This window comes from Diabrotica virgifera, chromosome 4, assembly GCF_917563875.1.
Source record: "Diabrotica virgifera virgifera chromosome 4, PGI_DIABVI_V3a".
NCBI classification, from domain to species: domain Eukaryota; kingdom Metazoa; phylum Arthropoda; class Insecta; order Coleoptera; family Chrysomelidae; genus Diabrotica; species Diabrotica virgifera.
This window is the reverse complement of record NC_065446.1, coordinates 127,022,537-127,049,984: the sequence shown is the minus strand read 5'-3', so window position 1 is coordinate 127,049,984 and position 27,448 is coordinate 127,022,537. Positions and strand designations below refer to the sequence as shown.

The 27,448-nt window shown below is 32.9% G+C and overlaps 1 protein-coding gene across 2 annotated transcripts in view; it reads right to left on the bottom strand.

Moving 5' to 3' along the window:
- LOC126883910 (uncharacterized) overlaps positions 1–27,448 on the bottom strand; it is a 132,748-nt gene that overhangs the window by 61,896 nt on the left and 43,404 nt on the right. Inside the window, exons 2-4 of one of the 2 annotated variants that reach the window (XR_007697750.1) lie at positions 19,593–19,915; positions 14,537–15,548; positions 13,767–14,462 (exon numbers count right to left, since the gene is read on the bottom strand). Coding sequence is in view for 1 of the 2 variants with exons in the window: in XM_050649624.1 (XP_050505581.1) it covers positions 19,593–19,859 (267 nt within the window). In the remaining variant the exon portion in view is untranslated. Of the gene's footprint in view, positions 1–13,766; positions 14,463–14,536; positions 15,549–19,592; positions 19,916–27,448 lie in introns of those variants that run through there. The other variant, XM_050649624.1, reaches the window with a different exon arrangement.

Sequence of the window (27,448 nt, the reverse complement as noted above, 5' to 3'; positions counted from 1 at the left end):
GGTCAATTGGGTTTGTTTCGGGAACTTTTTATATTTAACAGTGCAATAGTTATCTACCTATACCAGTACACTTATACACTTATTTTTTTTATAATATCCAGAACATTTAAGTAATTAACATACACATAGTTCAATAGCGCTCCCACACCTGTATGTCTCTTTGTAAAAGAGGATAATTTGGGCCCAAATAACCTTTTCCCATACAGTAGTTCCTTACATTTATTTTTTATTAATATTATTAGACTTGTTTCCCATATTTTGCATATAACTATATATATATTTTAATATTATTAGCTTGTTTCTTGTAATTTAAATTCCCAATCTGTTTGCTTAACTTAAATTCATTTGTTATTAAATTAAATTCAATCCCTAATCCCTATCCCTTCAGGATAGCTATTAGTTTTACTTGGTCATTATTAAAAACCACGAGTCAGAAAAAGGATCTTTATCATCCAGGACTGCGTTGGTTCAGTTAGGTGTTGCCTATTCAACTCATTGAGTTATATATTTGTATGGTTCATCCTAGGTAGGTATTTTAGTATTGATTTCTTGTAGTATTTAACGTTGCTGTACGTATTACAATCGTACAATTATTTGGTGAAGGTTGTTGTTTAACCTTAGTGTAAGTTGGGGGTACGCTCCATATAAGAGCTACCCCAGTACTAATGTAATTATAGTTGTATACTCATATTCAGATAAGTAGTTAAGTCAAATGGTCATTTTAGAGTTACATAGGTTGTATTTTTTCTAACTCAGAGGTTGTCAATAATCTAGGTAGTTATATTTTAATAAATATTTATTTGTTTGTATATCAATTATTTTTTTTCCCATTTTTTGAATTTAATAATTTAATATATTGAATAATTTACAGCAGTGTAAGATACCTGGAAGTTTGGTCCATTCCAACTTCTGGCGCCCATAATTCAGTCTATTTTATTTATCTTCTATATTCTTCTATTTTTATTATATTATTATATTTATCTAATTTATTTTCTGAACATATATTTTTATCTTAAGATTTCCCTTTTCTAGTCATCATCTCTCTTTAGGTTGAGCTACTGTTCTTCGACAGGCATGCAAATGAGCCATACCCATCCTTGAGTGTCAAGCTGTTCTTTTGCATCTCTTGCTAGCCAATTCTATTTAGTTTGCCTCTGTCTCCCCATACTTCTATTATCAGTTCCTCACCCACTTACCCATTTCACCTTAGCATTCTAGTTCTACAAATACTACTGCAAAGTAGTATTTTTGTTACAAGTTATGAAAAACAAGTAATCAAAAATAATTGAATTTAATTATTTCAAATAAGCAAATGCTCATAACGTTGCCCATTGACAATTTGACAATAATTGAGGGCAACATTATGAGTATTTGCTTAATTGAAATAATTAAATTCAATTATTATTTGATTATTTGTTTTTCATAACTTTGTTATTTTTTATTAACTTGTAAATCGTAGGGAACAAAATTTTTAATTTTTGCAGTTGTGTATAACTTTACACACCCTATCAAAATAGCTATCAAAATGACAGTGTTGCCATTTAAGAAAATCAACGATGACGCCATATCTCTAAATTGGGACACCCTGTATACATTATTATTGTACGTCAAAAATGCAATTAGAAATACTAATCGACGGGTCTGAACATTTTTCAAAAAAAAACAATTAGTATTTTAATTATTGAATTTATTCCATATTACAGACATAACTTGATTATTTTCTATTATCTTGTAAATGGTAAAGAATAAAAATTTTAAATTTTGCAGTTGTGTATAACTTTACACATCCTATCAAAATAGCTATCAAAATGACAGTGTTGCCATTTAAGAAAATCAACGATGACGTCATATCTCTGAATTGGGACACCCTGTATACACTATTATTGTATGCCAAAAAGGACAATTTGAAATACTAATCGACGGGTCTGAGCGTTTTTCTAAAAAACAATTAGTATTTGAGATATTGAATTTATTCCAAATTACAGACTCTCTCTGTATTTGGATGAGAGTGCAGATTATGAAATTGGGGTAGCTAACTTCGATACATTTAATTCTATTTCAAATATTAACGACACCAACAACGTGCTTGTATGGGGGAAACATAGTGAATATAAGTATGTAATTCCAACCGGTGCATATGAAATTAATGAAATTATAAAAATCATCAAAAACAGAATGTTTGATATTGGTGGTACTACTATTCACATAACCGCAGAACCAAAGACCTCGACAATTTCTTTTAAAAGCACTGACTGGCTTGATTTTATTGTACAGAATTCAGTGAACACGATTTGTATTGATTGCAACATTGCTGTAGGATCTTACTTAAATGGCCAGCCAGTGCACTACATCCACAATTTTTTTCCTAAGGTGCCCAACGGGTATAAAATCACCGAACAACCTGTAACAATACTTTATTATCCCGTCACCATCAAAACGATCAACAACATTACAGTCAAAGTTCTTGACCAGGACGGTAATTTAATCGATTTTAGAAACGAAGTTATTACGATCCGTCTACATTTAAGAAAATCTGAATAGATATGGTATTACGCTTTCACCACACGTCGCACGGAGTGTCAAAGTATAAAAGACATCGAAACAAAAAACCAAGCAGTTATGAAATAACCACGGCGTTGTTAACATCTCAAAATCGCCAGTTTCTAAAAAGTTTAGGCTTGCAAGTACAGTCAAACCCGCTTATTAGAATACCTCTTAAAGGAATATCCCGGTTTAAGGAATAGAAATTTGAGGTCCCGAAATGTTTCTATTAGCGACCAATGATCGGTTATTAGAATATCCCTATTATACGAATACTTTTGATTGGCACGAACGCTATTCCAATAAGCGGGCTCGACTGTATTGATATAATGGAAATTTTACACATTACAGGTCAGCCTTTCAATGACACAACAATCGAAAATTATCAGTTTCATCCATACGCCCTCTACAACTCAGCAAATCTAAACTACAATGACGAAATACGTATTGCTATACAAGACCTTGATGCATATACTTTACCATGCAATTGCCATATTATACATAGAAGGTAAAATCATGACGGACACAAATGCTTTCACAACAAAATTTGCTTTCATTAATAATGCAATAGCATATTTATTTCGAGAAATGAGATTTGAGTTAAACGGTATAATAATTGATTCTGTACGAAATGTCGGACTGACATCTACAATAAAAAACTATCTCTCTTTAAGTGAAAACGAAAGTAAGCTTATGCAAAACTCTGGATGGTGTCCAAAAGCTAACGATAAGCTTCTGATAGATAGCAAAGGAAATTTTAATGTGTGTATACCACTTAAATTATGGTCAGGATTTTTTTAAGATTTCCGTAAAATTATTGTTAATATGCGTCAAGAGTTGGTTTTAATAAGAGAAAAAGATGATTTAGATGCGAATATCGCCACAGACGAAACAGAGAAGCCCAAAATTACTCTTTCCAAAATATTTTGGAATGTGCTACACGTATCAATTAACGTTGAACAGCAAGTAAGACTAAACAAGCTAGTTCGCAACAATACAGAACTTCCACTTAAATTTAGGGCCTGGGAATTAATCGAGTACCCCACCCTAAATGATAGTACTAGACACACATGGAGTGTGAAAACCTCAACAAAATTGGAAAGTCCTAAACACATAATTGTAGCATTCCAAAATGGGAGAAAAGGATCATTACTAAAAGACATGAGCAAGTTCGATCATAACAATCTTACAAACATTCGAGTGTTTTTAAATTCAGAGCGCTATCCCTACAGTGATTTACACTTAGACTTTGATACAAACCGATTTACTACTTTGTATGAGATGTTTGCTAACTTTCAAGAAAGCTATTACCATTTACACTCAAGCCAACCTATTTATAAACCGCTTGAATTTAAAGAAAATTCTCCTCTGGTCCATATTGACTGCTCCAGACAAAAAGAAGTGCTACAGTCTGGTTCAGTGGTTCTTAGAATAGAATTTGAGACTAGTAAAACTACTGGCAATAACACCTCAGCTTATTGCCTAATCTTGCATGAAAAAGAATTTTGGTATAATCCCCTAACAAAAATTGTGAGACAGGCATAATAACTTTAGTATAAATACGGGAATACACTCTGATATCGTTAATTATCATGGTTAGCGAGTATGCGGGTAGACTTCAGCAGTTTTTACAAGCATTATCAGTTCTGAAGGCTAATATAGTCCTGTATGAGCAAAAAAAAATTGTACTAAGAAAACTTCAAAGTCTCTCAATATGCGACTTGTAGTAGATATACAGGGGTTTCCAATTGGACGCAATAAATTTGCAGTAAAGGAGTTTGCATGCTACGATGGGTTACATGTCAGCCACTACGTTTTTAAACCACCATTTTCATTAAATTTGATGCCTCCAGAATGTCATAAACAAGCAACTTGGTTAATAAATAACCACCATCACATTGCTTGGTCTAGCGGGTGGACCCCTGTACACAAGTTTGTCGACATTTTTCAAGAACTATCCAGTAAAGCCGACATGATTTATGCTAAAGGGCGCGAGAAGTGTAATTTTTTAAAACAATACACTTCAGTTCCAGTATGTGAACTAGATGAGCACCCACCTTTAAAGAAGTCTCAGCCAAAATGCTTTTACCACACCAACAATGTAACATGTTGCGCTTTGTCAGATGTATTCTTTTTATATGAAAATTTTTTAATGAGCGAATAATAACAGTAAAAAATATATTATGTTTATTGCTTTATGTAGTTTATAAATATTTTAAAATAAATATTATATAAATATTATTATTATATAAATATATTAAATATTATATAGTTATTTTTAGAATCATCCTTCAGTTATCACACTACCCCCACCACAAATACCTGCATATATAAGAATATTGGTAGATAGAAACTGAACGCAGTTGACTGGGTATCGTGGTATACAGCAATGTGTACCACATTGTTAAGTAATTCTATTATATTTCGACTATTCAAAAAAAAGATGTCTGAAGAACACATATGGAACCTAATCGATGACCATCGTAATACTAGGATATCTTTAAAGCTATCTACACCAGAAGAACTTAAGTGTTTTCCTTTGGAATATCTTATCCGATATGCAAGGGTGTGCGAATTAAGCTCTGTTTGGCACCTACTGCCAAAAATTTACACACAAAATCCACTCTTGCAAAACAATTACCTTGCGACAAACACTATGGTAACAATACTTCATCAGGTGATCAAATTGATGGACCTCCACCACCTATATCAAGATGTCAGATGTGTAATTTAAAAGAACATTATAATTCTTATTAAATAAATAAATAAAATACAAAAAACGTTTGAGTTTTTTATTTTTTTTACAATTAGAAATTACTTCATACATCTTCTACATTAGTGTCTTCTAAACTATCAATATCTACATTTGTATTTCCTAATTCATTCGCAATATCAAGCAAATCATCTAACGAGCCTTTACATTTTACTGGATTTAAAAGCAAATGCCCCCAAGGCAATGTTTTACCGTTTCCATGTGGGATCACATATCGCTTATCGTCTGTACCGGAGAGAGCTACTTTATGTTTTAATTCTGTATAGACGGTGTGTAATATTGATTTAAATATATACATCTTTCGATAAATAAAATCACCATTTTCAACAACTTGTACATAATCCGATAAAGATAGGTTGTTTTTAATCACTCTTGTAGAAATGCCTTTGCTTTTTTTACTAGATCTATGTTTTTAAATAATGCTGATAACTTTACACAATACGCTTTTGCCCCTGTTCCATAAAAACTGTGTATAGGAGTGCCAGCAAATTCATCTTTCATTTTTCCAATAGAAGATTTTGTTTTTTGAATTTTGTGTTGGTTATTTTCATCATAATTGGATGTGTCAAAATACTGAATATTATCTTGTATATCATTGCATACGCTATCTGTAAATATCTCAAGTATCAAAGAATCTGTATCCATGTATGCTAATTGCGCCTTGTCACCATATTTGTGTTTAATGTACCCATAAAAAAACTCATACATTATTGTTTTTGAAATATCCAAAATTGAAAATCCAACATATATTGGTTTATCGTATGTTACTTTTAACTTTTTCAAATGCACTGCTACCAAATTTTCACTAAAAACAGAGCATGACTTGAAATGCGGTTGTGCAATTAAAGATTTAGCACCTCTGGATCTTCCCTTATCCTCCCAGCGTGTGCACAGGTATATGTTTTGTCTTTTATCCATTGATTCCATTGTCTTCCCAAAAATTGAGTTTGTTAAATACTTAAACAACTCCCTGTCAAAGTCATTCTTTGCAGCATTGCGCAGATTAGTGTAAAAATCGATATATATTTTCAACCATGAGGATTGTGAAAACTCCAATATTCTGTGAATTGTGCGTTTTTAACCCATACTTTAAACACTGTTTAAGATTTTTGTAATGAATAATATATTTTGTTTTGTCATTAAGGCTGCAAATTAATTTTGGTAATTTTGAACCAGGTGGAATCGTATGTTCTGGGCAAAACGGTAAATCGTTGTGTGTGTTACTGAGTGTGGGTGGGTAATGCAAGTCTACTTCTAATACATACCCTGTATCACACTCATCATCTATAGTGTGACAATTAAAGGTATCAATTTCATGTCTTTCCATTCATCTAAATTTGCCTGTTGGAAGTTTTTGACTCATTGCTGCACCGTACAAGTTTGTCGCGTCAAGATAAAGGAGATAGGACGTTGGTTTTGAAGGATCGTTTGTAGAAAGAAACTTGTTATTAGCGATAACTTTTCTTTTAGGAAGCTCTCATAGCAAATGCAACACATAAAATAAAATTCATACGTAAAATGTTGCACAGTTCATAATTAATAGCGTACATCTGCTTACACTCAACAGAGATAACGTCGCATCACACATTTTATATATTATGTAGAATACAGGAGCGTGCCAATTTTGAAACTTCAGTAAACTGCAACTTTAAGCTTTTTGACTTAAACTGGAACAGAAAACAAGTGTCAGTAGGAGATTCGAAGCTCGGGTTAAATGATGCCATAAAAATGATGCCATAAACTTTTGTCTGTCAAGAGGAGGCAGTTCAAAATAAAAAACATTTGGAATCAATACTTTTTCTTTCATTAAAAAGGGCCTACCTACCTATCTTCCAAGGACCAATGGCCCAGTCAAAAAAATAACCACATACGGTTTCAGAGTGTCGCTAGAAAACAGAACAATACAAATAAATATACTATTTACGAAGTAAAAAATATAAAGGGCTCCATACACGAAAAAAAAATATTAGAGGAATTAGAGAATACCAAAAAAGTACAAAAAAAAAACAGTATACAAGAAAGTCTAAGCAAAATCTTGAAAAGCCTTAATGATAAAATTAAGCAATTGGAGAATGAAAAGCTCTGGGCAGTATGCGAATAAGAATAAGTTGTAAAAGAATCATATTATATTAGTAGGATTAATTTCACTGGGGATGCTGATTAGGTGGTGATTTTCACGATTTCTTTTTACGAAAACAGGAAGGGACCAACGTTATTTTAAGTGTAACTTGCTTACTTTAGCTACTAAAACAAAATTAAAGTTTTTTAAACAATTTAAAAAAGTGGTTTTGGCGAGTATCAACGTGTTTTTCATTACTTATAACTCTTCTTTTACTAGGTGATCTCATACTTAAACCATTTTTTTCACTTTTTTATGGGATATATTTTTGCTAAGAATGTTATTTTTTCGATAAAATACTTACTTTTTAAGTTAGTTGCAAGAAACCGTCTGGAAATGTGTTTTTTCATGAACACACTTACTCGCAAATAACTCGAAAAGTTTTAACTTAATGAAAAAATGCTATGAAACAAAAGTTGCTTAGAATTAGTTAGTTTATCCATTTCCGGTCTTATTTTGAACGTATATTTTTTCACCCTCGAGAAGGGATGAAACTCGCCCCTATGCTACCTATATATGTTTATGCCAAATTTCATGTCAATCTAAGCGGATCTTTAAAATTTATAGGTTTTGCATTATTTTACCGTCAGCGAACAAACTATCAATTGCCCATAAACTTAAAAAATATCACTTAACTTAATTTGTATAAAAAATTATTTTTTTGTATTATTAGGGAAAGAAATATGAAAATAAACATGGAGAAAACAAAGATAATGGTCATGGGAAATGAGGATAATCAAGTAAATATAGAGATAAATAACCAAAAACTAGAACAAGTAACAACATATACATAAATACCTGGGTGTGAAAATAGAAAATGGAGGAAGATCAGAAGAATAAGTCAACGAAAGGATAACCATGACTTCCAGAATGTACTACAGCTTAAACAGAGCATTCATTGGAAAGAAAGAAGTAAGCAGTAGGACGAAGATGGGGGTGTATAAAATGATCTTCAGGCCGATCCCCACCTATGGTAGTGAGAGCTGGGTGCTAACACAATCATCGAAAAATAGAATAAACTCAATGGACATTAAGTACTCATGAAAAGTAAAAGGAATTACAAGACGCGATAGAATAAGAAACAGCATTGTAAGAGAAGAACTACAAGTCGAACCAAAAACACAAATACTAGATAAGAACAAGCTTAAATCTTTTTGGGTTTTGTGTAGAAATAACGACAATAGACAAGTAAAACGCGTATGGGAGGCATCAGTACAAAACAAGGGAGAAAAAGGGAGACCAAAGAAAACCTGGAACGATGAAGTGGTAAGAATTCTGAAGAAAAATACAACTTGGACTGAAGCGAAACGAAGGTCCAAGAATAAGCAAGAGTGGAGACGATTTGTATATGATATAGATGCATGAAATGTATTTTTCAAACACCTTAAGAAAGGTTTAGATATAGATTATATATATAAAATGATTTACTAATTGGAATAAATAAAAAAGGGATTTGTGTACCAATTTAACAAAAAATTATACTAGAAAAAATGATTTGTCAAAAAACTGTAAATATTAATCTGTAAACATTAGATAGATAAGTCAAAAAGCATGTTTATTCTTTTAAGACTTTTTTAAGTTTATTGTGTAAGTAAACAAATTATTGTAAAAAATTGATTTCAATAAACCTATTATCTCAAAAATTATTATGCCCTAGGATCCCTCTCGTTCTACGCTTTCAATCCCAAATATGTATACACATCTGGGCATATGCAACGGCACACTCTGACCTTTTTTGAGTATCCGACCCCGAACGACGTTTCAAAGAATTCTAGGTAATAGTTTAAGTGCATTGAATACATATATTAACGGCTGATATTTATTAGACCCTGCTGTATCGTTGCCCCCGTTAGGTAAATTATTCAGATTCGTTTTCTTTGCACAAACTTACTGAAAAAGAGGTCCTCATAATAAATCCACAGGGTGCCGGGAGGTGCCGCGATCGGAAAATAGTTTAAACATTTTTTTTAAACAAATTCAAAAAATCAATTTTCTAACTTCGTACAATTTTTTTAGATTCTTTGGGTCATTATGGGCAAAAAAGGTTTCTTGTAATTTTTCTCTAAAATTGATTGTTTTTGAGTTATACGCGATTTACAATTTGAAAAACGCTGAATCCTCTTTTCAAAGCGTCTGGATTTTCCATATTCCCTTCGTTAAATTCATTGTATTATGATTGTCAAATAACTATTTTATATTTTAATTTGAAATATTATTATAAATTGATTGATCGTTCTTAAGATTTGGTCATTAATATTATGTAGACGATTTTATATTGAAATGGGGGTTGGACTTCCTATATTAACAAGTTCCTGATACAGGTCAAATTGATTTATTTTGTAATTGGGCATTCAAGTAACATATGAGTTATACTTCCTATTTGTCAACATTCACAAAAAGGAGTATCACTACAATTGATTTTAAACAAATAATGATCTGGTGTGAGGCCCAGGGCCTATTTTACCACTAGGCCAGTGAGGCACCTGCCTCGGGCCCGCATTTAATTGGGGCCCGGAAAGATCATCAAAAAATGTTGATTGCAATAAAACAAGATAAATTTTCAAATTTGTCAACTGTGGTCTTAGAACCACATGAGCCACACTTTGAAAATCTTTCTAAGTATCATCCACAGTAGAATCAGAGATAAATGTGAAGAAGACCAGGATGAAACACAATAATTTGGCTTCAGAAATGGACTGGGAACCCGGGTCGCAATCTTTGCACTAAATGTATTATTGCATTTACTATTGCATTTACACTAAATGCAAAATACTTCCTATTTGTCAACATTCACAAAAAGGAGTATCACTATAATTGATTTTAAACAAGTAATGATCTGGTGTGAGGCATTGACCCGTTCGCAAGTGCCTTCGATTAACAAATGTGAATTTGTGGAACCAAGGGTTTGTAGAAAAATCACTTTGGTATTGTGTTTCATCACATCACTCAAACTACAATTTTGTGTTTAATGAAAGGTAAAAAGTCAAATTTATATATTTCAATGTCTGCAGAAACGTTTAAAGTCTTGCCTATATTTGCCAATTTATCAGCCTCTTATTCCCCTTTACTCCAGTATGGCCTGGAATCCAAGCTAAGATTATATATAACACCAAAATGACCATTTTCAAGGCTTAACAACTCAGTTAAAAATTATTATTATGAAAGACAAAAAGTGACTAAATAAAAGTTTAAAGCCCCCCCCCCTACATGATCTTGCAGAAATTTGTGTCATTAATGTATTACTAAGTTGTTATTTTTAATTATTATCAATGAGCGCTAACAGTGTATTGAGACGGCCGTCAATGTGAGTGCGAAAGAGATGCACCATTCCGGCAACCAATGGTGCATCTTACTCGCACTCACATTGACGGCCGCCTCAATACGCTGTTAGTGCTAATAGTTAAAAACAGTTTAGTAATAAATTAATGACAAAAATTTCTTCAGGATCACGTAGGGTGGCTTTAAACTTTGATTTAGTCACTTTCTGACTTTCATAATAAAAATTTTTAACGGAGTTAAAGCCTTGGGTTTTCAAATTTTAAATCGCGTATAACTCGACAACAATTAATTTTCGAGAAAAATCATAAGAGAACTTTTTTGCTCATAATGTCCCAAATAATCTAAAAAAACTGGTACGAAGTGAAAAAATTGATTTTTTAAATTTGTTTAAAAAAATTGTTTAAACAATTATCCGACCGCGGCACCTCCCGGCACCGAGTATTTGTTATTAGGACCTTTTTTTAAGTAAAAACGTTTGTGCAAAAAAAGACGGATCGAAATAATTTACCTAACGGGGACGACGATACAGTCTGGACTATATGGGATGTTGCGTGTTACATATATCGATCGGATATCGCTTTTGGTATGAGAGCTTCCTTACAACATTGACATATACCACCTCTTATTCCTTTTTTAAAAAAGTTGAAAATGTCAATATCTGTAATTAATTCAAGCTCAACCTGTGTCATACGCAGCATAGCATCCCAACTAAATGATGGTGCTGTGATATACTTTGCTGGATCTAATTTGTAGTTATCTAAACATACTTCTCTAAAATTTTCAAATATATCAGCTAAAAGTAAAACATCTGATTTTAAGTAAATGTCGCTATAGTCCCCTAAAGTTTTACAATTGAATGTCTGCCACACAACACCAGCTCTTTGATAATCCTCATCTGAGATTGCCTCATTTAGTAAAGTGTTGTAAAAGTCTTCTTTTTTAGGAAGAAATTCCTCGTGTAATTTTTCGGTAGACGTAATATATGAATATGGAAAGACACCTTTTTGACGAATTAACTTAAACTGTTCCTCATTAGGAAAGTATTTTCTCACCTCTCTACACTGCTCTGGCTTTAAGGTTTTACTAAGTTTATCGAGTGATTTTGGCAAAAAGCGAAACGAACCCACAAATCTTAATTGTATAAGTTTAGCCAGCATATTTGGGAATTTTTCAACGAGAATTGACTTGGAAAATGTGATGTACTTTTCTTTATTCTGTGCAAGAACTGTCACTTTTTCACCAGATGTTGTCAGGTTCTTAATAAACATATGACAATCATAATTTGTTAAATTATGCAGGAAAACTGGTATGAAGTGTGGAAGTTGAAAATTCAAGTTACAAACTTGGTGTGCTATGCCTCGAAATCTGCCTGTCATATGACAATGGTCATACACTCTAACGTCATTAACCTTGAACTCTTTTTCACATATGTGACATTTCGATTTTTTGCTCAACATTTTTTCATAAGGTGTTAAAGGTAACATGTCGCGAATATTTTTGAAATGGTTGTTGTATACATAATGTACCATCTCCTCTAATTTTTGAATAAACACTTTAGAAACGTTTGTTCCGCTGTAAGAAAAATATTTGGAATACTTATCATTAAAAGTACATTTGAAATATAAGGCAAATGAGTGAGGCTCATGTTCACATATTTGAACTGTAAATGATTTGGTTGTAAGAGGTTCATTGTGGTGAATTGGTTTTAAGAGTGACTCGAAATCAGCATACACAACAAAGGGCGCTGATAATTGATTTTGAATATTTTCAAATTTTAAAATGTTTTGCATAATACGTTCACCAAATTTATTTATCTTAGGCTCACACGTGGGCATTTCCGTACAAGTGTGATTACAATCAAACTGTTCATGCTGGTTTAATTTTTCAACGGTCTTAAAGAATAGCAAACAACCATTACATATATACGTAGCCTCTTTGTGTTTAGTTTTTTGTGATGTTACCAAGCGCGATAAATTTTTAATTAAACAATAATGTGACACCAATATCATTTGATAGCAGTAGCAAGTTTACATGAGTGGGCATTTTCCTCGACGTAAAATGTAAAGGCCCAACAACTTCAGTATACATCTTTTTTTCTTTATAATAAGTTTCAAGTCCAAACACATTCACCGATATATTGTTCATCACTTCAAATTTTGAAATGTCTTTTAACTTCATGGGTACCTCGATGTTGTCCAAATTTAAGTTTTCTTTATAATCAGGGTATGAGTCTGGGGTTACAGGATTCCCTTCTCTCGGAAAAAGGGCCGCCATAATACACCAAAAAAAAAACATGCATCGTCATTATTCTGAATATTAAGAACAGCATGTTTCCTGATAATAGAAAGTGGTAATTTCAAGTGCTTCTTGCCACTAATTAGAGCACATCGATTAATATTAATATCTAAAAATAAAATTTCTTGTAAAGCCCAATTGCTTTCTTTTTCCTGGAATTCGCTGGCCTTGTTAAAGATCTCATCAGTAAAATCTTTAAAAATATTGTTTAAATCGGAGGAGATTGTTATTATTTTATTTTTAGTGTTCATTGATTTAATATCACTCATGTCTTTCTCGGGTATCACATATACGGCAAACACTTCCATATTTATTTTAACAGTTGCATGTTTTTCAACCTCTTGCTCAATAAGTTGTATACTTGCTGGCTGCACGTTTTTCATAAAAGTCTTGTAGTCAAGTGTTTCCTCGTCAGTTATACGATAAGATACAATTCTGCTTTTAAATGCATGATGTATTTTACTCACATTTCTACTGAGTGGTTCAGAAGCTACCATTCTACGTTTTTTACCTGGAATTGAGCACATAGGTCGTTTCCCACACACTTTCCTCTTATGCCGGTTTAGAGTAGAGGTGCTCGAGAAATTTTTTCTGCACTGGTGGCACTGCATTTTTATTACATTTACTGTACACACTTGGATTAGTTATATTCTTTTATATATACTTCTTTACAGCACATGCCCCCACCCCTCTTAACATCAGCTCGGTTTTTATTTTTCTTTAAGATTTTTTATTTTTACTTTTCTTTAAGATAAAAACTCATACAAAAATTAATTTATTCAAACATTAAGGTATAAAAATTAATTTATTCAAACATTACGGTATAAAAAAGAAGCTTTTTCAGTTATAGGGGTGGGTGTCCTGTAGCAGTAATTTCCTCATTCGCTTAATTTTCGGAAGCATACTTGCTTTGGCATTTACCAACTTTTTTCTCTGTAATTTTAAAGCTTGCACGTTCTGCTCAGCAATTTTTAACTCTGCTTCGATTTCCAGTGTCTGCTGTTGATTCTTCTTATAGTTTTGGTTCAACGTTTGCGATTCCTTTATTGTACTACTTAAATCATCTACAATGTGTTGAGCATTCTTCCTTCTGTCCAATGCTTTTGAAATGGCAAAATCTAGATCTTCGTCTGTTTTGATTTTTACTACCAAATTGGCAATGGTGTCCTGTTTTTTATTACTCCCAGGATGATGTTCTCTGCTTTTCGGTCTTGTTGGCTGCTGGGGCTGAAAGTGGTTTGTGATTGATACTTCATTATTTGGATTCTTTCCGCTTGTGGATGGCTCAGTTGATTCCGATGACGCCCAGAGTTGAATTTCACTATGTGGTGGATTGGTAGGCTGGCTCTCATTTAATAGATTACTTAGACTATTCTCCTCATCATTTTCCTTTGGAGGAACTCCTTTTTTCGCCAATAGGCCGTCAAATACTTGGGAGAACTCTACTTGGGAGAACTGTAAAGACAAATATGAATTAGTATAAAAAAAAAATAAAAAATAAAAGCTATGAATCCATAATGAGAACTTACTCTATTTTTTCTTTCTCGCAGGCATACTTGGTTTTGCCATATCTTCTAGGATTTGAAGGACCTCGATATAAAACTCTACAGGGCAAAATCAAAAGCCACCACATCAGCGAAAACAAGCGATCGACACCGCTGGAGTTATGCAGGACATATGACAGATAATTTTTGAAGAGTGTGGGGAGAAATTGGCATAGAACTTAGCATAGAAAAGATACCAGAAATATACAGAACACATATAAATGCAAATTACTTTTTGGAAGAGTGGGGGAGAATTGGCATAGAAGAATAATGAAGGGCAGGAGAAGAGGTGCTTAAACTTAAACAAGTTGCTTACTGCAACTTGTTTAATTCTGGCAAGTGTTGGTGTCGAATTCTCTCCACCTGCCTAAATATTTTTTTCTCCGTTTTAGATAATTTTGGTGGGGGCGTCCTGATAATTGGCTTGGATAATGCGATGTATTTTATCTGTTCTAAATATGAGGGATGATGACATTCATCATCCCAATTTTCATCGTCAGCATATAAAGAAGCTGGTGTGGAGATTGGTGGCGGAAAATACGCAGTAGACTGTGTGGGGAACGAGGTCGAAGGTTTACAGATTTGGTCAGGAACAGGCGCAGTAGACTGTGGGAAGAACGAGCCAGAAGGTCTACAGATTGGGGCAGTTACAGGAGCAGTAGACTGTGGGGGGAACGAGTCAGAAGGTCTACATATTGGGGCAGGAACAGGCACAGTAGATGGTGGGGGGGAACGAGGCAGAAGGCCTACAAATTGGGTGAGGTAGCACAGGTTCTGACCTGAGCGGGGCAGAAAGTATACCGATTGGGGGAGGTAGCACAGGTTCTGAGCTGAGCGGAGCAGAAGGTCTACCGATTGGGGGAGGCACTGACGACGAGGAGTGGGGGAGATGCGCGACAATGCCAACGCTTAAACTGCTCGCTAAAAATTGTAGAGTTATATCTACCGGCCCACAAACTTTTTGGGAAAATACTATGTCTCCTTTTGCAGTTGTTATCTAAAAGTTAAACAAACAATATTTTACTGTAAATATTTCAATACTTTCATGATAACAAATACACATTGAGGGATAGAAACAGAAAGTATGGAAAATAATTGAATCGGTCTCTTGAGAAATCCCACATGTAAGCATGTTGTGGAAAACATCTCGGAATAGCCGGGTTTCTCTTGATTCTGACAAATTTCTCAAGTCTCTAGCTTCGTTTAGAATGTTACATAGGTTCGGGTTTCTTTTGAAACATACGACTCTATGTCTAAGGTTAGCAAAAAAAAACTGATTTTTGAACATATCGGGTTTCTCAAACGACCGATTCGCTTAGATGACATAAAAAACAGATGGGTGAACTAATAACAACGAAACCATTGCCAAAAAAAATATGTGCAGACTAGTTTCGATTTCTATTTTTATAAGTGACGATAATAAGCCTGAATACCTAAAGTGATGGCACACTAAGAATTAAAAAGAAGAAAATTAACAAATGGGGCTAACCCAAAAAAATAATAAAACAAATGAGAATACTAGAAGAACGGAGATCACACATTTTATAACCTCTCTACACATCGAACTGGAAAAACTCTAGAATATATTTATATTACAGAGGTAAATTTTTTCTGGTGGGAGGGAAGTATGCGTTGTTGGGTGTCTTTCGATGGAGTTTTTACAGTCGAGTCGACAACAGTTTTTATCTTCTTCCTACAACGTCGGGATATAACCGATATGAGAAAATTAACTTTTCGCACAGAAAAATTAACTTTTTTCCCTGACTTCGTAGGTATATGGTGTAGGGTATCTATGGAAAAGTCTTGTAATTTCCTATCCAACGGTACTTTTTTCATCTTAATACGACGTTCCGTTCAAAAGTTATCCACTTTCAAAGGAGCGTAAAACTCTTTTAATTTTTGATATTCTAATACTAGAAATCCACTTTTTAACAAAATTTCCATTTTAATGAGATTTTTGGTTACGAATGTGTTGATAACGGATAGTGGGGGGTTATTCGAGTCAGTTAACCCTTTTTTACCAACTCGATTGTCGTGATTAATTTATATAAGGGCCTAAATTAAGATATTAGGATTTTAACTGATTTCACCCAAAAAGTAATGAAAGGTGTTACTATTTAAGACAATATATTGCCCCCCTGAGAGGCCGAATAGCTAATACAGAATTGAGCCATAAATAGGGAGTACCCGACGCACTCAAAAAAATCTCGACCTTTAAATGGAAGTGGGCGAGAACGGAGACGCCTTTCGAAATAGAGGACGACCACCTGGCCTGATGAGAAGACACCAAATTGGATGCAAGCGGTTTAGGATAGGAAATTGTGGGGTACGGGAGGCCTACGTTTAGCGTGGACACATATTGGCTGAGTGATGATTGATCTACTTGTATAAAATATGTTGACAGAGTCACTCTAATAAAAAATTAACAGTCAAAGCCTAGATTAATTAAGTGCAATTGATTATTACGGGAAAAATAGGCACTAAACGCGGACCAGGTAAAAGAAAACACTAGCGACTAAAAATCTGCGAAAATGGTTACATTGTTCGAAAATTTAATCGATAATTACTAGGTAAATCCTATTTAAAAAATTATATGAAAAATTTGGCGAATTCGCTAGGTATATCTATGAAAAAGTTTTGCCTGCATGAAAAACAGCAGAGTACATAATAACATCAATTGCAGCATATTAGGCATAAAAATAAAAACAAAAGTACGTACTGTAACATCTAAATCGTCATCAAACATAATTTCGCTGGACATTTTTTTGTTGGTCACTAATGGAATACAGCTGGATACAGGAGATACTGATAAATGTACCCGCCGTCTTGACCAGTTTTATATTAAATTAAAACGCCTTAGGCATGTCGCGGGCTTCCCAAAAATTGCATCTTAAAAACAATTTTTTGAAAACAAATTTTTTAAAAACAATAACAAGGTAATTAAGGTGTCTGCAGACCTGGCGGAATACACAGGTATAAAAACCCCGCCGATTTGGATATGATTTCACAGTCTGTCGTGAATTTAAAAAATATCTTGGTAAAAATCAGTACATGTTTTTATGATGACCTATGGTGAGTGTTAATTTAATGTTTGATTTTCTATATGATTCTATACGATTTTTTTTATTGAGATTTCGATATATTATCTGGTTGGTATAATTTTTATGTATCAATGTTTTACTATACGAGGTAACTCTAAAGTTTTCTAAAAATTTTTATGTGATATTCTGTTCGATCTATTTATTTATTTAGGGTGACTTGTAAGTAAAATTATTATTTCAGATATTTTTTCTAACTATGCGCACATGGACTTTTTCTCTTAATTTCGAGATTATCTGCTTTGTGTATTTTTTACTCTACGAGGTGGCTATAAAGTTTTATACACAATTTTTTCTGTGATTTCGATATTAGCCGCTTGATATATTTTTTATGAGTGTATTTTTGATTTTTCTTTTAATATTTATACAGGGTGATTTTTAATATTACTACAAGTTTTAAACCAAAGTTTTTTCGTGCTCTCGATATTACCTGTTGAGACAGTGCAATGACTGTACCGTACAATTTGCTCCCTTTATACATATAGGGAGTAACTCTGAATATAACAAAAATTTTCTCGATTGGAATTTTTTTCTGTAAATTCAATATTAGCTCCTAGGGCAATGACAGTTCATTGACAGTTCTTTACTTTAAAAATTTAATTAATTTAAAAAAATTGCGAGACTGCGCGGTTAATACAAAGGATTGACATTACAAGTATAAGGTGACGTCATAACGTCATATATGACGTCATATATGCTTTCGGTCTTGACTAATGGCAATGACAGGTCATTCACCGTGCCGTGCCAATTGGGTCCCCTTATTCCTTCTGCTTACCAAAGTTTTTCCGTGCTTTAGATATTGCGTGTTATGACAGGGCAATGGCAGGGCAATGACTGTACCGTACCATTTGCTCCGTTTATACATACAGGGAGTACCTCTGAATATAACGAAAATTTTCTCGATTGGAATTTTTTTTCTGTAAATTCGATATTAGCTGCTTGATATATTTTTTATGAGTGTATTTCTGATTTTTCTTATAATATTTATACAGGGTGATTTTTAATATTACTAAAAGTTTTATACCAAAGTTTTTTCAGTGCTTTAGATATTAGCTGTTGAGACAGAGCAATGACAGGGCAATGACTCTACCGTACCATTTGCTCCCTTTATACATACAGGGAGTAACTCTGAATATAACGAAAATTTTCTCGATTGGAATTTTTTTTCTGTAAATTCGATATTAGCTGTTAGGACAATGGCAGTTCATTGAACGTGCCGTGCCGCTTGTGACCCCGATCCTTTCTACTAATAACTAAAAAAAGTAGTCAGCTACCTGGATATTTGAGTGTCCTGAGAAAATCATAGATCCTTCGTGGAGATGGTTCGGCAATCCATTCATGATATCCTGGATATCCGATTGGGGGATGATGTGTTACTCCTCTACCGCAGCTCTCTTGAGCTCTCCGAAGGATGTACAGGCTGGTACTCTTGCTCTTACTCATTTTTTGAGGTTGTCCCAAATGTGTTCAATTGGGTTAAGGGGACTACGATCTTTTAATGCGAGTTAATAGTAAAATCAAGGTAGGAGGTATATATCGGCATGTCTCGCAACAAGGATGAAAAAAAAACAAAATATATATTATATATGAGATGGAATGCAACTGTAGACACGTGTTTCTGACTCATTAGTCGCCATCAGTGTGGTATAGCCAAGTTAGAATATATAGGTGTATGTTAACTTGGGAAAGGATCACTATAGGAGCAATGCAACCAATTTGTGGCAATAATCAATAATGTTAGAAGACCCCGACGATTCCAGAGCTAAACTAACACATCCTCAATGGAAAGCTACAGATACCTGGGAAAAGGAATGCCAAACGTTTAGAACGTTTCAAACAATCAAATAAGCAAAGGTTAATGCGAGTTTATTGTAAAAATTAAGGTAGGCATAGGAGGTATATGTCGACATGTCGCGCAATAAGAAATAATGTTAAGAACTTACTGAACCTCTTTTTCTCACGGTATGTTGTGGTAACAAACTAACTGCCTCCTTTTCTACATCCCGGCTTAACTTGTAATTGTATTTTTTGGCAACTCGCCTATTAAAAATGGTTTCGATGATTTCGTCTATTGCTGATGATTTACTTTCTGCCAATTCCGAATCAACTGAATCTCCTTTGTCCACGGGTGGTACAGCTTCTTGATCTGAAGAACTGATTCCACTAGTGTGAACCCTCGCTAAGGTTGATGTAAAGGGTTTATACGACATTGAAATTATTTTACCTCTGAAAATTTCCTGTTGCTTATTCAACTTAGCTCATCAATCTAAGATATAAAAAAATATATTAATGGAGAACTACCAAGACCTTATAATTATTGCCTATGAATATAGAAAAATGATGCCAGTAAAACAAAAATACACAGAAAAACTTTCTTCTTCCTTATTTTATTGTTTGTTGCTATATGTTTATGTTCATGTAGTTTATATGCTGGCTATACCATTTTTCTCATTAATTGTTCTTTTAACAAGACAAAAGAGAATACAGAAGGCAAACTTATGAAAGAAAAAAAGAGATAAAGAGCAGAAAAAGCAATTTTAGCAAAAAAAAGTGTAGATATAAATAGAATTATGGGAAGCTCAAAAACAAGGTAGGCATGGAAATGGAAAAGGTTGAAGAAATTCAGAGAGAATACCAATGAAAGGGTGAAGATAGAACCAATACAAATGGCCGAATGAGTAACATATTACTCAGAGGTATTACACAAGAAATTCTAATCGGGTTGCTGATGACGCCAAAAAGAAGAAACATTCATGGAATTTATAGGAATAAAAGGCACATGTCGAGCATCTAGTTTAATTAAATCTTGCCCAAGTATACTTTCGCTAACTTAACATCATCAGGGGCATCTGAAATAAGCCAAAAAACTCCATTGTGGCAAAAGAAATAGGTGGAAAAAACTTTGACAAAAAATCAAAATTGATGTTTTTTGTCAAAGTTCGATTGTCAAACATCAACTTCGATTTTTTGTCAGTTTTTGCCACCTGTTTCTTTTGCTACAATGGCGTTTTTTGGCTTATTTCAGATGCCCCTGATGATGCTAAGTTAGCGAAAGTATACTTGGGCAAGATTTAATTAAACTAGATGCTCGACATCTGCCTTTTATTCCTATAAATTCCATATATTCGAACATTCAACCTACTTATATTTTAGAAACATTCATGCATCACCCTATTAAATACCAATTCATAACCAGAAGGAAAACGATGTGTGCAGTTGTACCAATTATTATTTAATTATTTGTAAGTATGAAAATGAAGTAACTAAACTACGCATCATCAAATCAGGAGTCCCACAAGGAAGTGTCTTAGGCCCAGTCTTATACCTACTCTTCACGGCTGATCTGCCATGTACTAATAACACAGTCACCTCTATCTTTGCTGATGACACAGCTATATTAGCAGTAAACAGAAATCCTGAAGTAGCAGCGACAACACTACAAACCAGTCTCAACAATATAGCAACGTGGGCAAGGAAATGGCGAATTACAATAAATGAAAGTAAATCTGCACACATAACATTCACAAAACGCCATGGTGAAACGCCAAGCATCACATTCAACAATTAACGAATATCTAAAACAGACAGCGTAAAATATTTGGGGATACACCTGGACAAACATCTAACCTGGCGTACCCACATATGGAAAAAAAGAAAGCAGCTGGATACTAAATGGAAAAAGCTGTACTGGCTCCTTGGCAGAAAATCACAATTATCATTGCGGAACAAATTACTAGCTTACAATACCGTTCTCAAACTAGTATGGACCTATGGAATCCAGTTATGGGGAACAGCATCTAAATCGAACATTGCTATCATCGAGAGACTCCAGTCAAAAGCCCTGCGCAGTATAGTAGATGCTCCTTGGTTCGTAACAAACCGAGACGTTTATAATGATCTAGAGATGCCTACGGTTACTGCAGTGACTAAACAGCTTAGCACAAACCACCTAAGACGCTGAGAGCAACATCCAAACACACTGGCAATTAATCTGCTTGACAACAGTGAAGAAACCCGAAGGCTGAAGATAATAACACCCTTGGATCTACCATTCTAACAGCAATAATTGTACATATGAAATTAATTTTAAATTGTGATAGTTTTATTTCATTTTTTAATATCGATGTAATAATGTAAAGTTACAAATTTTTATTGTTTTTAACATAAATGTAAGAATGTAAAAGTGCATACAGAGAGTGGATCATTGGACAAACTCTCTCTCACGACATTGTACCAGTCAACATGTATGCTTATTGTTATTATATGATGTAACAGATTGCAAAATAAACATTAAACATTTGTAAGTACGGTACAAGAGATATTTTTCGAGGCGGCCTGTTGCACAGCCATCAGAGTAGATGGCGCTCTTGTATCTTTCACTGAAATTGTTCCAGGACGCATTGGTTCCTTCTGGTTATGTATTCTGGATATGAACTTTATCATATAGGGTGTATTATGAATAATACACCGAGAAATTTTGAAATTATAAAGTATGGAAACCACTTATGGAATAAAAATGTTTGTGTCCTTATTTTAGAAAATTATAAAAAATACTGGAACACATGAACTTTTAAATTTAAGTGGGCACTTTATGAACATAAATTTAAATATACAGGGCGATTCACGCAAGTATAGCCACAGTCCATGATCTTAAGTTTTACTGAATCACCCTGTATATTTTTATATTCTTAGAAGCTACTTAACAACCTGACAAAAAAATGTATGTTTTTATCCAGCTAATTTAAAAAATAATACGAATATTTAAAATATGTTAAACATAATATATGTTAAACAATTAATTTCAAAATTTTCTTAACGAAAATTATACCTAATTTTAAAATTTCACCTTGTATTATTCATAATAGACCCTACATATTACACTTTTTTGAGATGAAGTTGTTTAGCAGTATCTAATAAAATATATAGGGAGTTTCATTACAATTAAAGATCATGGACTATGTTAGACTTGCGAGAATCATCCTGTATATTTAAATGTATGCTTAAGCAGTGCATATTTAAATTTAAAAGTTTGCATGTCCTAGCGTACAATTTTCTAAATTTTAGTTTAAAAAGCTCATATTTATACAGTGTGTCCATTGTCCAATTAAGTCGGCATAGTATGGGAAACTTTTTTATTCTTAGTTTTATGAAAAAAAGTTATTCTTTATAAAAAGTTTTGCTTGGTCTAAAACTTAAAATACAACTATCAATATCAAATTTTATGAATATTATACGAGGTATGTCAAAAAATATGAATTTCGCTCAGCAGTAAAGTACTTAGTTATTGAAAATTGTTATTATGAAAAGTTGTTTAAATTAAGAACCATATTCTAATATGCAATTATTTCATCCTTCTAATTGAAAAACATTATTTTTAGAATTTTCCTTAAATTACGGATAACCAACATTATTTTCAGTTATTTCAATTATGATAACTCTTTTATTATTAATTTTACGAAAAAAAGTTATTCTTTATAAAATGTTCTGCACGGTCTAAAACTTAAAATACAACCATATTATATTAAATTTTATCAATTTTATACGAGGTCTGTCAGAAAATATGAATTTCGATCAAGAGTAAATAAAAATACAGTCAAAATCGTTTACAACGACACCGGCTATAACGTACAATCAGATATAACAAACAAACTTGTAGGTCCCGTAAAGTGACATATAACAAAAAGCATTTACTTATATGTATTGCTTATAACGAACAAGTCGGTTAGAGCAAACATATTTCTTGGAACACTAGCAGTAGCAGTTGAAATTGAAATGTTGGTTACAGCGTACATATCTGTACCACGGTGAGATACAACATCCATTTTTTTTTCAATTATGACCTTTTTACACATGTATACAGGGTAAGGCAAATAAAGGGCCTATTAGAAATATCTCGAGAACTAAAGACAACAGAATCATGAAAATTGGAATAAAGGGATTTTGAAGGATGATCTATTAAATGAAAATATTTTCATATATTTTCAACTTCCGGTTATACCGGAAGTTGCTTATAACTTCGTTTTTTTAAATGGGATACCCTGTATATTTTTACATTTTTGGATTCTCTTCGATGTCTTCTTTCTTAAAATATGAGGTTTTGTAATATTATACAGGGTATTTTAAAAGATAATTACGTTTTTTTAATTATTTCGTAGCAAAATTAACACCCTGTAGAATTGTAGTAGTTTGACATCTAAAAATCTACTTACGTTCAAATGATTTTTAATATACTCTACTATTGTTAAGAATCATTAGTATAGCTAAATTTTTAATTTTAGTATACAGGGTTGGTCGAAACTCGGAATGAGTATTTTCTGAGTTTTCTTAAATGGAACACCCTGTATTTTAGTATTGTAATGAAATGATATTTTATGGAACTTTTTTATTTCTTAAGCATTCCCTATACCTAACTGCTTTAATTTGTGCTTAATTGTTAATCGCACCAACAATCTTAACTACGTAGGTATTTTGATAGCTAAACCATTATTGGTAATTTTAAGGACCAGTCTGGATTATTATATATTTATTTCTGAAAAATTATTTGGGATTGAGTATTTTCACGGCCAACCTAATAAAATTTTACGTATTTTTTGTTGAAATTAATGTTTAGCTTGAATCACCAATAACTCACAAATTAAAGCAGTTAGGTATAGGGAATGCTTAAGAAGCAAAAAAGTACTATAAAATATTATTTCATTACAATACAAAAATACAGGGTGTTCCATTTAAGAAAACTCAGAAAATACTCATTCCGAGTTTCGACGAACCCTGTATACTAAAATTAAAAATTTAGCTATACTAATTATTCTTAACAATAGTAGAGTATATTAAAAATCATTTAAACGTAAGTAGAGTTTGGATGTCAAACTACTACAATTCTACAGGGTGTGAATATTGCTACGAAATTAATAAAAAAACGTAATTTTTAATAAAACGTATACAAAACCTATTTTAAGAAAGAAGACATCGAAGAGAATCCAAAAATGTAAAAATATACAGGGTGTCCTATTTAAAAAAACGAAGTTATAAGCAACTTCCGGTATAACCGGAAGTTGCAAAGAGATGAAAATATTTTCATTTAATAGATCATCCTTCAAAACCCCTTTATTCCAATTTTCATGATTCTGTTGCCTTTAGTCCTCGAGATATTTCTAATAGGCCAGTTATCTGCCTCACCCTATATAGTGTGTGTACAATGTTCTAATATAATATTGTTTCCACATTTCAATAAATAGCTGTAGCAATAACACTTTTTGATGAAAAAAGTTTAAAATTGCTTTCCTGTAAAGTTATGAAAATGGACATTGTATATTGTATATTATATTGTACTGATATTATCACGAAATGAAAAGAAAGGTTTTATTAATTTATGGTTATGGTGGAACATCCGGGTAGGGTCCACTTGTAAGTTGTAAGTCCATTATCACAAGATTTTGTTTACATTATTACACCATTTGGGCCATTTGGCCCAAGATGCCAAATGGTGTAATTTACATTATTTGGTCTTTTTAAAAATACAAGTGTATTGTATGCCTACATTTTTATAGTACAACGATTTTGAGAACCCGTTATATTATGAGTATTGTTTATGGACTAAACTGTAATTCCAATACATATTATTATACAGAGTGCTGGAATAAGTCCCCCCCTTATTAACTTACTTATTTTTAGCACATAAGCAAAACGCTCGGACAGGTCGATTTTCAAAATAATTAAAGTATATTATAACATCAATGTTTCGAACTTTGCGCGATCCCTCTTCAGGTGAGAGGCACAAGTTTGATTTCTTTAAATAGGAAAGTACATCATGTGACAGTTCATTTAAAAGCTTTCGAAATACTGATTACAAAAATGTATAATACTTTAATCATTTTTAAGAGCGTAGGCGCAAAATTTCGATCGAATTATTTTTAAACGCGTTAAATTTTTTTTTCGAATCCTGAGAAAACTAGTGAAAAACCTGAGAAAAAGTATTTTTGAAAAATTTAAACGCAGAATAAAAGAATACATTATTACCGAGGGCTGAAAGTCCTTTAGAATAAACAAAAAGTTTCTTTTGAATGATATATTTGACATTAAAAATCAGACTAAATTTTCTCTTTTTTTCACCCTTGTAACTTATTAAAATAATCATTATAGAAGTTCTCAGGGATTTTCGACCCTAAATAATACTGTAATATTTTATTCTGAGTCTAAATTTTTCAAAAATACTTATTAGTTTTCTCAGGATTCGATAAAAATGAATACATTTAAAAATAATTCGACCGGAATTTTGCGCCAACGGTCTCAAAAAGGATTAAAGTATTATACATTTTTGTAATCAGTATTTTAATAGCTTTTAAACGAGGTGTAACATGATGTAGTTTCCCATTTAAAAAAATCAAAGTTATGCCTGTCACCTGAAGAGGGATTGCGTAAAGTTCGAAACATTGATGTTATAATATACTATGATTATTTTAAAAATCGACTTATCCAAGCGTTTTGCTAATGATATGTGCTAAAAATAAATAAGTTAGTAAGGGGGGTAATACTTATTCCAGTGCACTGTATATATGTACCTACATATTTAGATTTACGTACAAGTACAATAAACGAACATTAACTTACAACGAACTGACTGTTGCTACCTACTACCAGTGTAATATCGTTTATAGCAACCTGTTCGTTATAACAGATAGAACCGCTTACAGAGAACACTGGTTACAAGTTACAACGTACAAAAACCACCAGTCCCCTGAAGTTCGTTATTCGCAGTGTGCAAGTACTTGGAGGGGATACGAGAAACGATCGTGCGCTAATAGCGGAGAAATCTTGCAACTTTCTTAAATAATTCATATTGTCAATTGAAATTGTCAAATTGACGTATATTTCATACCTACTGTCATTGAAGAAGAAAATAGTTATTTTCCTAACTAGTGCCGAAAGTGATACTTTCACGCACGAGACTGCCGTTGCGTTGACCCGAACGACGAGGCGACAGAGTCGTATTTTACATAAAAAGCTGGCCAAAACGAAAATTTGTTGTCCCTAAAGCAGGTAGTTATATGTGACGTCATCTGACACTACCCCCTCCCCAAATAAAATCTCCAAACAAATTTGACAGTTGTGACTTCGTAATACGTTTTGACTGCGTTTAGATTTGAGATTTTACTACACTTTCTTGTACGCGATGCAATTGCTGAATTTTTATAATTCAAGTAATTTTTGTGAAAGAGGCAGTTATGATATACCAGGTGAAGGTAATTACACAATATTAAACCATTTTTAAAATTTTAACTTTTTAGAACTTTAATCACAATTAATCGAATTTTCAGTAGTAATTGCAAAACAGCTCTAAAATTCTATATTAATTTTAGAGATCGAGTGCAATTTGTTGCGATTATTTCATGAATAAAACTGTTCAAAACCAAAATTTTATTGTAATTTATTTATGTAAGTACAAATTAGTACAATTAAACACACAGTTGTTATAAATATGTATTTGACGGTTGAAAGTCATCACTTTTATAATTTTTAAAACATTTGTCATTAATGTCACTGAATGTATTTTTTCGTAGCAACGAAGGGCATCTGACGTAATATGCTTGACGACGGGCAATTATCAAAAAAGTTATCAGTTTAATTTAGATTTCTGTAGCTTTCTATTGGTCAGAATCTCATATGAATGAAATAATCAGTAGTAATTGCACAAGAGCTCTGAAATTATTGAATTTTTCCCGAGTGACACTTTGACAGTTTTAATTTCACGAGCCAAAGGCGAGTGAAATTATGTCAAAGTGTCACGAGAGCAAAAATTCTA